At 39.6% G+C, this 15,160-nt stretch overlaps 1 protein-coding gene across 1 annotated transcript in view; it reads right to left on the bottom strand.

Annotated features, from left to right (window-relative positions):
- MYLK3 (myosin light chain kinase 3) overlaps positions 1-7,791 on the bottom strand; it is a 19,021-nt gene extending 11,230 nt beyond the window's left edge. Inside the window, exons 1-4 of the mRNA XM_010016337.1 lie at positions 7,279-7,791; positions 3,772-3,862; positions 2,680-2,814; positions 2,388-2,580 (exon numbers count right to left, since the gene is read on the bottom strand). Coding sequence (XP_010014639.1) covers positions 2,388-2,580; positions 2,680-2,814; positions 3,772-3,862; positions 7,279-7,791 — 932 coding nt within the window. The remainder of the gene's footprint in view (positions 1-2,387; positions 2,581-2,679; positions 2,815-3,771; positions 3,863-7,278) is intronic.
- Positions 7,792-15,160: the final 7,369 nt, after the last annotated feature.

Below are 15,160 nucleotides of genomic sequence, written 5' to 3' on the forward strand. Positions count from 1 at the left end.
CACTGTAAAATGTTAATTCCACATTTGAAAGCTTACCCACTTTATGTGACTATTACAGTTGGTCTAATAAAATGCCACTCATCTGGGCTGAGAGGGGATAGTGATTGCCTTCACAAATTACAGGCTGATCATCTAAATGGCTGACTGCTCATATGGCTCTACAAATCCAGAGGTTTGCATTCATTCCAGTCCTCTTCCATCTGGCTGTCCTGCACACTCAGACATCTGTGTTTGTGTCTTCTGATGGGACAGCATTTTTTTCATTGCCTTCTGTTAAAAATGTAACTTCCATAAACTCTTATTCCATCAATACTATTTTCTTGCCATTCTAGCTACTGCAAAAGTTTAATATTTTTTCCTCTTCTGTTAGCTAAGAAGAGTATGTGTTAAAACCAATTGTCTATGCTATGTGACATTCATGCCACAATTTTTGAGTCTACTGTTACTGCTCCAACTGTCATGAACACAGTCTGATTTCAGTAAGGCTGAATTGAAAATTGTGAAGTTGTAAAGTAGATTTTGTACAAAAGCAAGTAAAAAAATTTCTGATGTCTAGGAAAGAACGTATCTCATTTTCACAACAGTTACTGCCTCTTTTGGTGGAGCAATGTTGTTACAAACGATGTTAGAAAATGCTACCACTTTCACATAACAAGATTCTGAAGCATCCCGTTTTCAGCACCTTTAACACCACTGTGTTGTGCTATGAATCTAAGCTGCACCCAAATGAGCCATCAGAGCAGCTCCAAGCAAAACACTACCACTGCTATGTGGTCAAGTCTGAACTTGGCAGGACTTCTTCAAGCAGGGAAACATAATGTCGTTCTGACACTTCTGCATGGGCTTACAGTCCTCATTGAAAGTGCATTCAATTTAGAGAGGCATTCACCACCCTCATGTGACTCCACACACAAACACCTAAGAGGTTTCCTGAGCGGGAAGGCTGCAGCTTCCCTCACCAGACCAATGTATTTGTATGGGGCTCAGTAACACCCTGTCCTGTCCAACCAGCTGCTTCAGAACCTGCTGCCTCTCCGCAAGTTCACCATCACGATCAACAAGTACTGACTTCCACAGGTAACAGCAACTGTTCCCCCACTGCTTCACAAACACCTTGTGCCATCCTCAGTGCACAGAATAGGCAGAGCCTCCAAAGCAGCGCTCGGTGGGCAGCTGGGATGGACCCACAGCAGAGCACCTATGACTATCAGCCAGAGTCTATATCCCACAGGGAAACCACAAGGGAGTCCCTATGGGTTTAGTGCCATTACAACAACCAGTTTGGAGATAATGTTCCCTATAAAACACACACAAAGTTGTTCCTGAATGTTTGCACAGAAGCCACAAGAGTGAAAGATTCTATGCTCTACTGCCACATCCTGACACTCTACCTCTTAGGAGAAAAATATCCCAGTGTGACAAAAGTAGTGCCATGTTCTTATCTGGGCTTCAGAAACCAGTTTGCATACATGAACAATGGGGAAATTCCACACTCAAAGCGGCATACATACATTTCTCTGTGTGTGTGAGTGTGTCTATCACCCCACCCCTACATTCACATCTACTAACAGCTCTATATCCACAAGCCCAGACAGAGAAGGCACAGCAGTTAAAATTTGCCACAGAATTTCCATCTGTTGGGGTTTTGTTGGTAGTGTTTTCGGTTGTGCATTTTTGGTGTGGTGCTTTTTTGTGTGAGTGTGGGTTGGTTTTTTGGTTGGTTAGTTTGGTTTGGAGGGGTTTTTTTGTTGTTGTTTTTTTGTTTGTTTGTTTTGTTTTTGTTTTTTAATTTAAATACATGGAATTAAAATCAAATCCTCAATAAATAGTTCAAAATAAAATGGACTATGAAAGGCATATTACTAAACACCTTTATGAGGAAAAGACTGGGCTAATACAGATTGTTAATAAACGAAAAATCATTAAAGGTCATACCTTTAAGTGACCAAGGCATATAAATCCCATAAAAACAATGAGGACAGCAAACAAAACAAGTTGTTTACTTTTGGCATATACTAGTAAATACCTCAAATTCCTTTCACCCCATGGTTATAGAAAAAGGAAAGGAGTGAGTGGTTTATAAATGTCCAAATACTTGAGCTGTACTAAAGTGATCACCTTTATCTCTAATACATAGGAACACCCATCATATAAAAAAGTCTCCTGTACATCTAAGCACTCGTTGGCTTCACAGGAATTTACACCGCTTTGATTTTTTGCCTTAACCTTTTGTAAGGTCTCACCACTTTTATCCTAGCATGGCTGTTTTTCCCCTGGATCATGCCTTAGCAGGAGCCACCTCCTTTAGTGATCTGGTTTCTTTTTTTTTCCTTCTAGCACATGAAATGGTTTCAGATCACACAGAAAGCTACCAACAAGGCCATTACCTGGTATGTGTCACTTCACGCCCTGTGATAGATACAGCCTGGGATGTGGAGGGCGCAGATTCCCGGGATGCCACACTCGACAATGAAGGTTTGTTTTCATCCTCTCCGAGTTTCTGATGAACAAGCTGCCTGTGGCACTCATCTAGGTCCATATCGTGTGCTTTAGCAGGAACATTTTGGTTGCCCACATGATCTTGATTTACGAAGGGAAGACTGTTGTGTTGATTCAAATCTTTGACACCAAGGTCCTTTTGCTGTTGACAGCTCTTAGAGCTGTGTGTTTTGCCAGCACCTTCTACTACTTGCTGCTGTGCTGTTCTCTCCTTAACTTGGAGTTTGGAGTCAGTTTTGTGGGTTACAGCACTAGAAACATTCACCTTCTCACGTGCTCCCTTGTTTTCATCCAGTTTTTTCCTACTTTTTGTCTCTGAATAAAATAAGCCATTAATAAACTATACTTGACTAAAGTGACAGCAAAACAGACAGGGAATAAAGTAACACTACTCAAAATAACCTCCGCAGTTACACATCTGAAAAGGTAGCAAGAAACCCCCCAAAAGGTTTAAAATCCTTACATCAACAAGCTTGAGACAGCCATTATTAATGCTCATGGCTTAATCAGAGGTTTAATTGCTCTGCTGGCTTTCCAGTAGTGTTACAGATTGAACCTGGATGTCCATAAAGCAAGCAAAAATACTGCAGGGTTCAAGATCACTGCACCTACAATCTGAAATCACTCTGCAGGCAAATACAATGGGTAGGTCTGGCATTGCAGACCCATCCAGGACCCTTCTCACCCTTCTCACTCTCTATGTGCTTAGAGGGCAGAGATGGAGTGAGCAAGGCTCCAAGGGATGTCTTGAGGCAGTGCCTCTTGGGTTTTCCACAAAAATATAAGAAGGTAGTGCAGTGACAGATGCTTCCTACATAGGAATCTAGCCCTGACACAGCAATAAAACTTGCTGATCAAGAAGAGATATTCCCAATGTCGACATTGGGAGAGGAGGAGGGAGGGCTGGTTCAGACTTGTTAAGGGAAAATAATTTATTAGGTTTGCTATATGATACTGCCACTACCTTTGTGGTATCTGAATGGCTACTGCTCTCAGTTTGGCTCACTGTAATTGAAAGCAAAAAAACCCCAACCAACTATACACCCAAAGGTGCTGCTTTTAATGTCTTGATTTTCCAGCATTTTGTGGCATTTGATCCAGAGGACAATCATCTTTGAGGAGATGAGAACAATTCTGTTTACCCAGTACTGGTTGACAAAGTTAGTTGCATTTGAGTAATTCAGGTAGTGGGAAATAGCAGGCTATTAATTTCCAGGTTGTCTGCTAGACATTCAAGAGTCAAAACTTGAGCATGCCTGGGGAAATACATACCTTCCAGAGGCTTCTTGCTTTCAGTTTGGGTTCCTCTGTTAGTAAGCACATGCTTAGGTTTTGCACCACTCTCCTCAGGCTTATCTTTGGCCTAAAAGGACAGAGGAACACAAAAATAGCAGTTATGCTCAAGAGTGTTTACTCCCCACTAGGTTGCTCCAACTACATAGGTATTCAGACTGTGTAAAATCATACCAACACCTCTGATTTTCTGAATTTTTAGTTACTACTGTGTTTATTACTCCCTTTTTCCAATCTCTCTCCACTTTTGCATACAGGCATACTTCTAAAACAAGATGACATAGAATAATGCATTAGCTCACTGCTTTCCAAAAGTTTGGCTGTCAGGTTTTCCCTCTTGTCATATTTACTCATATTCACTAAAAACCATTATATGTGAAACATGAGAGAAATTAGATGAAGAAATAATACTCCATTTCTGTTGCTTTTTCACTGATGACTGAAAGATAAGAAATGTCTCTGAAGATATTGTTAATGTATTTGTCTCAAGGCATCTAAAGATTCATGGTTTCAACTGTGATAGAGGTGATTCCAAAAAAGAGACTCTGGCTTTATGGCAACTCTTGTACATGTACTTGACATTACATGTTTCACTTCTGGCATGGTTAAAAACAGACTTACTGTCTTTTAGAAATAGATTTTGATTTTTAAGCAAATGTTTTCCTCCAATTAAGAAAATACAGAGGAGGGATATTTTGTAATTGCCCCACTAAACCACAGCAATACACTTGAAATAAAATTAAAAGTAAAGAACTAGTATTTAGCAAAAAAAAACATTACACGAAAACAGGCTTAACATTCTTGGATAGTATATAGTTAAAATTCCAGTAATGAGTGGTCTCCTATCCTTATTTGTACAAGCAAATAAGCAACATTTAAAATCTTTCTGCAGATAACTGATAACAAGATTGCTGCAAAGCAGCCCCTTCATTTGTTAGCAGAAGTGCTTTAGGATCTGATTCTTCAACCACAGAGATCCCACAGAGGCCCCCAATTTCCCCTTCCCAGAAAATAGAACACCCAAAAAGCAGTAAAAAAATCATTACCATTTTTATTACAGCTCTAAGCAAACCTGCAACAATAACCAGGGGGAACATTATTCTTGCAGAATCCTACGTGCAAAAAAAGCCTTGGATAGGTGAATGTCTAATGCTGGTGGGTTTTTCCGTCTGTTTGGTTTTTAAGTCAGAAGTTAGAGGCTTGGATCCTGTGAGCTCAATTCATAGTCTTTTATCAATTTGACTCCAACCCCACAAAACTTCTTCCATAAACATTCCCATGGCATCCCTGGAATGCTGTCATACCATCAACAAACAGCTTCACCCAGTAATGAAAACATGACTTCCCCATTCCCATCCCCATACTGGGTAATGCTGCATGAAACCAAGTCCGTGATAAGCAGCACACTGCTACAAAACAACCAAGGTTGGAACACACAAACAAGCACATAGCAGATTCTGTTTATGTGCAACCCCCATGCAACTGTGGAGCTCTGGACATGTCCGTGTTGCTGTCACAGAACAGGCTATGCAAACTAGACCAAAGTTAGCACATGCCTCAGTGCAAGCTGATTTGTTTTTAAATTCACCCATGCTCTGCTCCACACTACTCCAGCTCGGTCACGTACATACGCTATGTCACTAATTCAAGTCTAGTTCAAATATCACTCAGCAGCCTGATGTATCTTAAGGTCTTATAACTGACCTTATGTTCCAATTTCAGAAACTGTTCATGACCAGAAACAAAAAAAGGAGAAAAAGGAAAAAGGGAAATATGAGCAATAACTCATATTGCAAAATGAGTTAACCATAAAACTCTCCACTTGCCCAATACACATTGCCTGTTCTACAGCTGAGGCAGTGGTTAGAGCCTGGGACACAGACCTCCAGCCCATCCTAGTCTATTAGGTCACCAACAGCAGGGTCATTTCACCTCTGGCTCTCTATCCGCCTATCCATAAAATCTGGATGAAGGTCTGACCTCCTTCAGTCTCCTTTTTTGCAAACAGAGATGAAGAGGCAGTATTAGGTTGACAACTAATTCTGACAGTATGCTAGAAGTCCACATGAAACATTTCTCCAGTATCCCTTACACCACCTCTATTTACATCCCTCCTTACTGGTCTTTTCACTTAGAAACTGGCAGTCTAGAAACAAAATTATTTCATCATCTTTATGCTCCTCTTCACCTGGCCACAATGTGCACTGACAGCTCAGCTCAAGGTGTAAACCCTGTGAAGGGCTCATTCTGTTTCCAGGCAGAGACTTGTAACAATGCAGCTTTAATCAAAACATACCAAAATTTTTCAGTTCTTCAAAAATCCGTAAAACTGAAATAAAACTGCAAGTACAAGCTATCATTGCTATCCAGAATTAAGGTAGATACCTAGTGTATGATTTATAGTTCTCAACAATAATGGAAACTCTATAAATTCTTTTGTCTCGTAACAGTCTAACTCACTTGTCAGCCCCTGGCACTTAAAAAGGGAGACAAGGAAAGTACTCAAAGCCTGAAAAGATTTGCCAGCATCTAGCATTGCCCTATTCTTGTAAAAGTTTATGTGTACCTTCCACCAAAACATTGTACAGTTTTGGTGAAAAATACTTGGATTAAGATACAAATGGACATTTGCATTTGAGCCAAGTACTTACTCTAACCACACCTCTACATAGAAGGAGATTCTTGGAATGAACAAACCTATTCCAACTCTTGCAGTTTCCTCTCACTTTCTTCCTACTGCAGGATGCAAGCCATAGTGAAAACTGGAAACTCCCATTAGCTAAATCTAACTCCAGAAGTCTATAACTTTTAAAAGCTAGGTTAATCGATTCCAAAACACTCTATCAACTATGTACCGATCTGGCCTGTTCCTCCCTCACTGTCCTCAGTAATTAAGAAACTTTTAGGAACTGATGTCTAGGAACTTGCAAACACAAGAACTATCTGATTTGAGGAACAAACAATGTCAACAGAGTTTGTAAAGTCAAAGTTTCATCATGAAGATGTAGCTAAAGACAACTTGGATGTCTAAGGACACATAAATCAGTTCATAAGTCAGCACAGGTCTAGTAACTGGTGTTATGTTCAGAACTCACGATCAATCAAGCAAATAGAAGCTTATTCCAACAAAAATGCTTCCAGTATGTTACCTATACTTTTCACTAAGGCTTCAATTCAGTCACTTATTTGAATGACATTGATGATTTTCAGTCACTGGTAGAAGCTGAATTTTCCTTTACAGTAGCAATCTACTCCTCATACTTGTCACAGGATTGCCTGGAGCACTTCGGGAACCTCAGACATCAAAGCATGTTTTGAGCCTTGGTCTCTGCCTTAAAAGCCTTGCAATTCACAGGTCACATCAGTACTCTGTAACAGGATACTGAAAGGAAAACCTACTGTATGTTATGCAAGGAACCAGTAGAAGAGCCTAAAGCCCAGCTACATCATAAAGAAAAATGTGAAGAACAGCAAAACAAAACCAACCTCAACAAGGATTTCCAGCAGACTCCCCTTCTTCCAGGGCACAGTGCCTTTGAGAATAAAATCCACTACTTTAGAATTTTTTAATACTTCTCCTACAAATGTAATAACTTTATCCAGTGTATCAACCCTTTTCTCTATTTTTGCCAGCCTCTCCTTATGCTTTGAGGCATCTAGCTGGGCAGCTTTCACCAATTTCAACACTTCTGAGCATATGCTCTGGATGTCAGTCTGGTAAATACTGTCCGATACTTTTAGGCCTTTTTTCACTGCATCTGTCTCATCAGGAGGTGCTCGGGACACTGCTAGCTTGCTAATGCCTTTTTCTACATCATCAATGCTTCTGTTAATTCGCTGCAGTTTGCCTGTCAGATCTTCTTGGAAATGCATCAGTTTGTCCATCTTTTCATTCAAGAGATTCAGTTTTTTGTCCATCAAACTTAAATTGTTCACTTTTGTAGGCTGTAACTTTGTCAGGGCATTTCCCTCTGCAAGGTCCAAGCTACCCACAGACATTTCGTCCAGACAGCGGGATGTCAGATAGATTAGGCTGTTTTTTCATTAACTGTAAATTAGAAAATGAGGATCTGAAAGTTCATCTTCTTTAGCTATTCCTACACCAGACAACCTCACTTACTGGAGTCGCTAGAGTATATAATGAGATAGGTACAGCACAAAATATTTATTTCTGTGTTATCTATTTCTTACCGCATGCTTGCAAGGATGGAGGTAATTTGGCACCAGCCTATATTTTCTTGGGCCTCCTTGACGTCACAAAACCATTTAAAATTCTTTCTCAAGTGGCTGTTGATAGGCAAGCATCTAACAACTGCCAATGCCTGAGCAGACCTCTGGAGGAAGGAGGATTGTTTTTATGACCAGTTTTAGTTCTGTGATTGTGAAAAGAACTTGCTAGAATACTCTCATCATGAAACAGGAAAAATGTAAAAGTAAATCTGGTGACCTCGTGCTAAGGCTTGGAAGAATCCAGCTTTGTAGCACAAATGCAGAGCTCCCAAGACAGACACAGGGTGTGCTCTTTAGGTTGGCTGGCACTTGAATTTAAAAATAGAGTACGATGACAAGGATCTGAAACACGTATCTAGCACCAGCATGTCTTTGTCAACTGAAACTTCTAAAATGAAATATTTCTCCCAGCCTATAAAAATGAACCGAGTAAAAAAAATCTTCATGAAGGCACAGCAGAATTAGTCCAACTACTAGCCACAAAATTATTAAATCATAAATATTATTTAAAGGATTTTGTTACTCAGTTGCTTTCGCTTCTGAATCACAGCATGTCTGCTACAGAAATTAGTCAGTCACTACAGAACAGAAAGTCACTTGCACTGCCCTGTCTGCCCCAGTTCTGCGAAATTCAAAAACATTAATGAATGTATCCATAAAACAGAACAGAATGGCAGACACTTTGACAGAGGATGAACTGTGGCATCAAGACATAAAGCAGTTTGTCCCGTGCCAGATACGACACTGTCTAACAACTGTGCCTAGTTCCCCTTTTCACTGCTGTAAGTACGTGGAGCAGGGCAGGGAAAGCACTGGGGAAATCCTGCTGCAGGACTCTTGGTGCAATATAACAATGGAACCATATCAAAGCCATGGGCTTTGGGATAAGGAACATCCCTTTGCCTCCAGTCCCTTCTTGATTTTTTAGAATGGATATATGAGAAAAAAGTGCTGTTCTTGGAGTGAACTTGTATGAAATAGGATGTTCTAGAAATTAAAATCCTACCTCTACACACTGCAGTGCAGTAGCAACATTAAAATTACCCTCTCAAGATGTTAAATTCTTGCCACTTCTGTAAGACAAGGGTTTTTTTACCTTTACAATAAAACATAAATATAATATAAATAAATATATATATATATTTTTTTATGTCTACCAAGGCCAACAAACAAGCGCAACCAACTTCTATGACATTTAGAGACCAGCAACTGGCTTTACAGAATATCAAAATCTTTAAGACTTGGACTGTTCTTCACCTTCAAGGGAGAGACTGAATACTAAGCAATGACTTTAGAAGAAAATTCGGCTTGTGAAAGCTGATGAGAGCTCCCTGATCAAAAAATATTTTAAAGTCACTGATATTTTCACAGTGGTCTGGGATATAGTATGGCATAAGTTTTATGATATCCCGTATAATCTTATTTCAATAATCAGCATACAATACAGTAAAATATACAGCTCTAGCTTGAAAGTACAGGACATCGGCAATGAAAGCTTTGCATTGCTACTAATTTAAACTTTGCATTTAAATAATCAGTTTTTGGCCAAATGCCTTTAAGTAATTAATTATTTCAAGTCTACAAACATGCCTAATGATAAATAAAACAGCCAACATTTTTATTAAATCAAGAGTACCAGCTGGATGTTGCCCTCTTAGAGACAAAGAGAAGGCAGATTCATTAGATTGTTATATTTAAAGTCAGACAATTTGCAGCAAATATTTCAATAAGGAAACCTAGCCACACAAAGTAATCTGCAGTTGCATACTTGGAGCTTCAGCTGTCACCACCAGTGTGCTATTAGAGGCACAGCACGCATGGTCGTGAAACAATGCACGTACAGTAGAAGTGCACAACTGGCCTCTGTGTGTATTTGTGGGCAAATGGGAGTCTTTGGAAATCTTGAACCACCTTCTTAGTGATTTAACAATCGAGAACAAAAAGGATTAATGTTGCCCCGCTGTTATTCACCAGTGTTACTATTCATGAAACTGATTATTTAGTCCTACTCACACACCATCAACTCTAACGGTAGTGCTATGTCAAAAAAAAAAGGGGGGGGGGAACTTAAAAAAAAAATTTGTATTGTTTCACATAAACGGGCTCACCTGACTGCAGCTCAAGGGCATAGACCATCTCCTCCTCTGTCAGACTTGGCCACATGCACAGTGTATTCCAGCTATATGGAACAGTTTTCACCACCTAATACCTACTCACACAGTGCACTAAGATGTGTAAGATAACGCACTATGAAGAATTCTTGCTACATGCAGCAAATATTCCTTGCTAGTGTGTCTGATACACATACAGGAAAGATACAGCCAAGACTACCTCCTACTCAGATACAGCTGTTCTACTTGTAACACTACTCCATGATACTCTGCATCCATGAGCAACTGAAAAACTATGGGTGGGATAAAGGATACAGAAAGAGGCCTCATTTAGCCCACAGTGAGAAGTTTTAAACATCTGTCAGACAGTTGTTAACGTCACTTTTTCTTTTTAATTCCAATTCCCTCCTCCATTCTCTCCCCTTTTGAACTGCTGGCAAACACAAAGAAAAAAATGGCTCCAACAGATCTAGGTGATTGTTTGTCTTCAGGATGATCATATGCTCAAATACTGGCAAAAAATCTTTTATTTCTTTTGCTTTGAATTACAATAGAAGTCAATTTTTGTTCAGAACATTAATTTGGTGCCCAAGGTTTGCTCAAGCAGTCTGAAGAGAGCATTCAGTTCCATCAACAGTCTCAAGCCTTTCAATACTTATCAAAAAAACAGGAGAAAAATCCTTAATTGCTTGACTCCGTACTACAGATCATAGTATAACCACCCTTAGACATCAAAAGAAATACAGTAACAAATGCAATAGCCTATTACATTCACTTTTTTTCCTGAGGAGCTATTGCTTATAGTGACGTATGCTTATAATGTTGCTTCATCTTCAGCATCCCTCAAATCACTTCTGAAGAACTTGAAGTGTTGTATAAGCTACAAATACCAGTGAATCTTGCAGGATCTCTGTAGATTGCAGAGCCATTCTCAGCCACCCTATGTTATCACTGGCAAAACAACTGGTGATCCACAAGACTCAGTCACAGTGTGGATGTAACAAAGTTTCTGACACAAACTGGCCTCCTGTGGATTTCTGCTTGTTTCTTCCAGTTAACAAAAAGCCCAAGCCCCATGATCTGGAGCATGTAGGCAACTGCCTCGTTCCATTAAGAGATGAACTGAAATGAACTTCTTGGATACCTTTAAAATCTCCAAGGTACCAAGTATCCCAGGAGTGCCAGAGAAAAGGAACACAAACCCTAGAGAACCAGAACTACAAGTGACCTTGAACCAATGATACCAAAGAGACTTCTCTTCTCAAGGGGGAAATGAGAGTTTATTCCTCTTTGGCTTCAATCTCATGCACACTCTCACAGTCACAAAAGAGAGATGTCAGAAAATGAGAAAAATTCACATTCAACACAGGGAATCGATGATACAGCAGTTCAGTTCTGATGCCTCCTTCCTAGCTCTGACCCAAAGGAAGGAAAAAACCGAAGATATGGGGTGAACAGAAAAGTGTAAAAAAAAAAAAAAAAAAATTAAAAAAATCTACAGCAATTATAAATGTACTAAACAAGAAATATCACAGAGGTTAAAGCCAGCTGCTCAAGTAGATCATCTCATTAGATTATTGCATTGCTTCCAGTAACACAGTAAAACTGGAGATGGCTGAAAATACGTAGGTAAGTGAAAAAATAACCTTTTATGAGGCCTAAACAAAGCCAAAGCCTAATAGAAATCTTGAGGGCTTTGGGAGAAGTTTAAAGTGATTGCAAAGCACAAAGTTCTAAGCAGATGAAGAACTCTGTGGTAAAACATCAGGAACTTACACAAAGAAAAAAACCAAACAGCAGATAAGCTCAAAACAATCTGGCTACATCTGCTAAACACTACTCAGGCAAAAAGTATCTTTTATGTATTTAGAAAACAGCTATCAACTTTTTCAAATTACACTGGAAATCTACTAGTTGCTGCAGCTCGTTAACATGAGCTTCTTAGTTTTCCCTCAGCAAATGAAAGGGTAACTAGACTTCTTTAGGGTACCTAAACCTCTGAAAAATTAAACCGTACACCACTGAGTAATTTCACATGAACAGCATGATTCCTAGACACAGAAAAGATAATAAATCATGTCACAGAGTAACGGTGCAGCTACAGAATGATTCTCATGAGAAATGGCAAGCACTGAAACGGACATTGGCTCTAATTGAGAGGAGTAACTTCCAACAGCAAGACATGCCATACAGTCTGGATAAGTCTATCCAGTCCAATAGTTGCGTCTCCTTCTGAGCTAAGATCTTACTAGGTACTGGACCACGCCTGCTTTAGAAGGCCAAGAACCTCACATTGGACACATCACTCATTTCGGCCTTGGTTGAAACCCACCTACACAGTAAAAGGGTCTATAAAGCATTCTCAGTCTCCTCAACTGACCCTGACATGATATTTTTCAACATTACCTAACTCACACAGCACAACAGTACTGTAGTACCAGATCACCTCAATCTTAACAATCACTATATAAACTTTTTCCCCCTTTTTTTCCCCCTTTTCCCCCCATATTTCATTAAATAATGACAGAAAACTTAAACCCAGTAAGTTATGAAACAATCCTGCAAGTCCTGACTTCTTCCTCCCCTTCTATTTTATTCTTTTCCAAACAGCTGACTCTAAGGATAATGCTCCCAGGCAGTGACACTGAGCTAAGGATAGGTTAACAAATCTGAGATGATGCGTAGTACTGTAATGCATCTCTGTCAAGCAGCTGACAGCAGATAGTTGAACAGATCAATTATGACATTTCATTTACATCAAAGTGATGAGATTTCTAGATAACACTGTTTACCATTTGTCCACATGGCTTAACAAGAACGTTTAAGTCCTTCCTCCAGGTTATTTTGCCTCTCAGGAGGCCAAGAGAGCATCTGTTGCCCATCCACATTCATTTGCTCGACCCCAAGTCTGTTACCCACAGAAACTACACTAAGAAGCTGTCTCAATACTTTTAATTTAAATTCTTTCTTTCTTTTTTTTTTTTAACCCAAGCACGCTCCTGCTCCTTCACAGCCTCCAACAAAGACTCCTCTGCAAACTGAACAGAAAAATCATTTTGCTCATTCTGCTTTCCCTGAAATCCAGTGATCTTATGCAGTAAGTTCCTTGTAAAGCCTCCTGATTTCAACAGTCAGCCACAAAAGCTACCCTTGGATTCAAGAAGCTCCAGCTCCTCACTTACAAGATGATTTCTCACTAATACTAGGAGCTCAGCAGAGAACACTAAGGCACCTTTTACACCTGCCAAAAGCTCTTGTGTCTATGGCAGTTTGCTCAGGTACAAGGAATTGTAAGTCAGTTGGGATCTGCCATAACATAGAAGAGTAGCCTTGGCTGTGTCGTAATGCTAATAGGAATAAAATCAGTAAAATCAAATTCTTGTCCCTGAATTGATGCAACAGGCCTCTCAGTATAAATATATACAGAACAGATCTGTTGCAGAAGGAAGGGATATTTCTAATAAGGCCACTTTTCAGAAAACCCACAAACCTTACATAATCCGAAGTTTGCTCCAAAACACACTGGAACTAGCACAATTGTCCTTGCTGACTTGAAATGGGACTGGCTTAAAATCAAACCCTTCATAAAAGGCTTTCTCATGCCAGCAACATGCTTTTGTTTGAGAACACGAAAATACCAAAGTGCTCTGTGCTTTCTGCTGTCTTGTTCCCTTTCTGCTTCAGAAAATCTTTCCAGCTTCAAGTTTGAAAAATCACCACAAAAATGAGCATGCAGAGCTGTACTAGCATGTTCATTTGTAACGATTGTTTCCAATTTCACCCTTCTAAATACCACAAATGACAATTGCTGTAAGAATATATTTGACTTTTCTTTCCTCCATTTACGTTTCCAACGTTAAAAGGCAGTAACACCATTTCTCCAGCTACCCTTCTGCCCTTCGCAGTCACTGACTGAAATACAATCACCTCGAGTACAATTTCACACTGCATTGATTCAAGTGTTTGAAAGGTAAAACATACAAGCAACTCAAATCATGGCAGACTGCACTGGAATTAAGGAAGTGTTCATGGACAGTCACACGAGGAGCAGCCTCCAGCTGCTCACACACACTCTTGGAAACTTTTCCAAGTAATTGCAAAATCAGTCACTGCCACCATTTCAAGCCTTGTGCAAGCTGGAGTCTCAGCTACTGATTTTTATTTTCCCCTCCTGTTTCCAATGGACGGCTGCCATTGCAGCACAACAAACACCAAGTACTGTGCTCGCTGTCCCTTGCTAGTAACAGTCTTTACAGGAACACAAAAAAATTAAAAAACAAACCCCATTGTTAAGTAAGAATACTCCTTGACATTGCTATTCCCTACTAATAACCAGAACACTATATTAAGGAAATTCTAGATCAAGTAAATAGTCATCTGGCCTATAATGAAGCCTGTTGTGTGCTATGTTCACCTGCTGATTCAGATCTCTGACATTTTGCTTTGACGTCATTCATGAACACAGGAATAACTTCAATTGTTCAGACTTAGTCTCAACACAAACTCTGCTTTGAAAAGGACTCAGAGTAAAAGAGTTTGCATACAAGAGCCGGTGGGTCTGCAAACTATTCTCAGTAATCAAATACTCAAGAGAAGCCACTTGCACTCCTTTAGGTGAATGTTTAAATGTCTGGCGAAAAACTGCATCCACTTCATATCTGCAAAACATCTCCAGCTAAATTTATAATGATTTTCATCAAGTTGGAAGAAGGATACAGGAATCAAACAAAAGAATGTCATCTCTAGAAAAGCTTGTCTGAAAGAAAATTGTACCACATGCCAGCGAAATTGCAGAAAGCAGCTAAAAACAGGCACAAAGCTTTCCAGAACAAGGAATGAGAAGGCAATTTTTGAAAGTTTATCTCTCTAAAGCAGATAGATAGTTTAAGAACAGTTAGGTGTGAATTAGAAGGCTTGTATTAGGGCACCAATGGCATGGCTAAGCACAGTGATCCATTTTTCCATCTGAAGTTGGTATCTTAGTACAAATCTCTAGCAGAACAGAAATCCAGAGGATATTTGGTGCA

Source organism: Nestor notabilis, unplaced genomic scaffold (genome assembly GCF_000696875.1).
Source record: "Nestor notabilis isolate BGI_N333 unplaced genomic scaffold, ASM69687v1 scaffold9576, whole genome shotgun sequence".
Classification (NCBI taxonomy): Eukaryota; Metazoa; Chordata; class Aves; order Psittaciformes; family Psittacidae; genus Nestor; species Nestor notabilis.